Source organism: Chelonoidis abingdonii, chromosome 4 (genome assembly GCF_003597395.2).
Source record: "Chelonoidis abingdonii isolate Lonesome George chromosome 4, CheloAbing_2.0, whole genome shotgun sequence".
NCBI lineage: Eukaryota > Metazoa > Chordata > Testudines > Testudinidae > Chelonoidis > Chelonoidis abingdonii.
The window spans coordinates 1,018,952-1,021,879 of NC_133772.1; the positions used below are offsets into that span (position 1 = coordinate 1,018,952).

Consider the following 2,928-nt stretch of genomic DNA (forward strand, 5'->3'; position numbering starts at 1 on the left):
CTGTGTGCTCCTCACTCCCGCCCCCAGCCCCCGCCCCCGCAGCGCTCCTCACTCCCGACCCGCAGCCCCTGCCCCCGCGGCGCTCCTCACTCCCGACCCGCAGCCCCCTGTGTGCTCCTCACTCCCGACCTTCAGCCCCGTTAACACTGGTTTTCTCCGCAGCGCTGTGTGGGGGGGAGCTGTCAGACCCTGCCGGCGTGGTGCTCTCCCCCGACTGGCCCCAGAGCTATGGCAAAGGCCAGGACTGTGTCTGGAATATCCGGGTGCAGGAGGAGAAGCGGGTCCTGCTGGACGTTGAAATGTAGGTACCGACCCCACCCCGAGGACCCTGCTCCTGCCCCTCTCTCTCAGACCGCCCAGCCTCCCCCACCTTTCCTCTCTCATGATCCACTTACCCCCATCATCCCATTTTTCTCACCAACTGTGCTGTCAGATGTGCCATGGCTGACACCAATATCCGCCATCGCTCCCCTGGCCCCCCGACTCCATAATCTCCCATCGCTCCCCTGGCCCCCAGTCTCACTCTCCGGCCCCCTGACACCCCCCACCCCCACACAGCTTAAACATCCGGAAGAGTGACGTGCTGACAGTGCTGGACGGCGAGGACCTGACGGGCCGGGTGCTGGGGCAGTACATGGGCGCCCACCCCCGCTTCCGCCTCTACACCTCGGCCAGCGCCGCCACCCTGCAGTTCCAGTCGGACCCCAGCGACCCCCTCTTCGGCCTCAGCCAGGGCTTCCTCATCCGCTTCTCTGGTAGGGCCCGTGTGGGGCAGGGGGTGGTCGGCAAGGCAGGCAGGGGGGGCAGGTGGGAGAGGGAGGGATCACAGGGAGACACAAGGGGGTCAGATGGAGGGGAGATGCAGGGAACAGGGGGGCAGGGGAAAGGAGTGCTGGGGGCGCTCTGAGGCAGCAGGAGATGAGGGGTGGGGGGCTGAAGGGAGGCCCAGACTGGAGGAGGGTGTGGACCAGGGGGTGGCAGGAAGGGAATCCTGCCCCCTCTCACCTCTCCACCCCCAGAGGTGCCCCGGAACGACACATGCCCGGAGCTGCCAGAAGTGGAGTTTGGCTGGCGCACGGCCTCGCACGCGGCTGCCATCCGGGGCACGGTGCTCACCTATCAGTGCGAACCGGGCTACGACATCGTGGGCTCCGACATCCTCACCTGCCAGTGGGACCTGGCCTGGAGCAACAGCCCCCCCACCTGCCAGAAGAGTGAGTGACCCCTGTCCCCCAGGACCCTTAGCCCCATGGGCTGTCTTTCGATCCCACTACTTCCACCAACAGTGCAGGCAGGCATCCCACCCCCATGGGCCTGAGTTTGGATCCCACCCCTGCTACCAATGTTACGGCCAGGTATCCCTCTGTCCCTCCCATTCCTGTCTTCTCACTTGCCATCTCCTCCCCCCATCCCCCATTATCCCTTGTCTACTTAACAAGGTAGCCTGGTATCCCCACTGCTACTGCGGCACAATCAGGGATCCCATAGTACCACCAACAGGGTGGCCAGGTGTGCCAAGTCCCTCGGCCACCGCAGCAGCCATCCCACTTCTGCCACAAGTAGCACAGCTGGGTATCTCACCACTGTCACCAGTCCTTAGGCTACCTCAGGCTGGGACTCAGTGCCAAGGTGCCTGCCTTTTGCACCAAAAGGGGGAGTCCACTCCCATTGCTGAGACCCCTCCTAGGGCTCACCCTGTCTGGGGAGAGCTCATACTGAGAGAGCAGGAGGGACGGACCTGCCTGTCTCTGAGGCTCAGAGCCAAGCTTTCCAGTTGGAATCTCATCACATCGCCAAGAGAGTGTCCCCTCCCTACGACGAGAACCCCGGCCAGGGCTGGTGGAGTGAGGTATCCCACTTCTCCCACCACTATTGAACAAAACCCCAGCTAGGCTGGAGGCCAGGTTGTGAGTTCAAATCCCATCTCAGACACAGGAAAAGGGGAGCGTCCTTCCCTCCTGCAGGGAATCTGTCATAAATATAAAGCGAAGGGTAACCAGCTTTCTGTATACGGCACTATAAAGTCCCTCCTGGCCAGAGGCACAAAATCCTCTTACCTATAAAGGATTAAGAAGCTCAAGGACCTGGCTGGCACCTGACCCAAAAAGACAATAAGGGGACAAGATACTTTCAAATCGGGGGGGGTGGGGGCTTCGTCTGTCTGTTCTGGGGACTTGCTGGACACGGATCAAGGCTGCAAGCAACCCAGCTCCAGGAGAATTAGCAAGTACTAGCAAGGGAAGGCTGACTTTTATTTTGGCTTGTGATTTTCTCTGTGCTGAGAGGGAGGCTATTCCTGGTTTTCTTTTTGTAACTTTAAAGTTTTGCCACGAGGGAAACCCTTTGTGTTTTAAATCTGACCGACCCGTGAACTTAGCTTCATTCTAATTGTACAGAGGTGCTGCTTTTACCGTTTTTCTTTCTAATAAAGTTCTGTTTTCTGGGTTTTTTTTAAAATCTGATTGTTTTTATTTAGTGTCCTAAAAAACTCCATGGTTGGTCTGTGCTCATCTTGTTTATTCTCGAGCCTCCCCAGGAACAGGGGTGAAGGGCTTGGGGGGACATTAGGGGGAGTAGGAACTCCAAGTGCTCCTTCCCCTGAGTTTTGTTTAAATCACTTGGTGGTGGCAGCGATACCGTCCAAGGACAGGGAAGGGAATTTGTGCCTTGGGGAAGTTTTGAACCTAAGGTGGTAGAAATAAGCTTCAGGGTCTTTCATGCGGGTCCCCACATCTGTACCCCAGAGTTCAGAGTGGGGAGGTGTCAATTAATTACTCGCTTAGGCCTGGTACGCTGCCACCACCCAGAATTTAGTGTCTGGCACACTTTCTGTTCCCCCAAACCTTCCCTGTGGAACCCAGATCCAAACCCCTTGGATCTTAAAACAAGGAAAAATTAACCATCCCCCTCCTTCCCCCCCCAGACTTT

The 2,928-nt window shown here is 58.1% G+C and overlaps 1 protein-coding gene across 1 annotated transcript in view; it reads left to right on the forward strand.

The window, feature by feature from the left end:
* The window catches only part of SEZ6L2 (seizure related 6 homolog like 2), a 26,291-nt gene that overhangs the window by 3,659 nt on the left and 19,704 nt on the right, over positions 1 to 2,928 (forward strand). Inside the window, exons 6-9 of the mRNA XM_075064626.1 lie at positions 28 to 38; positions 136 to 301; positions 559 to 755; positions 1,020 to 1,218. Coding sequence (XP_074920727.1) covers positions 28 to 38; positions 136 to 301; positions 559 to 755; positions 1,020 to 1,218 — 573 coding nt within the window. The remainder of the gene's footprint in view (positions 1 to 27; positions 39 to 135; positions 302 to 558; positions 756 to 1,019; positions 1,219 to 2,928) is intronic.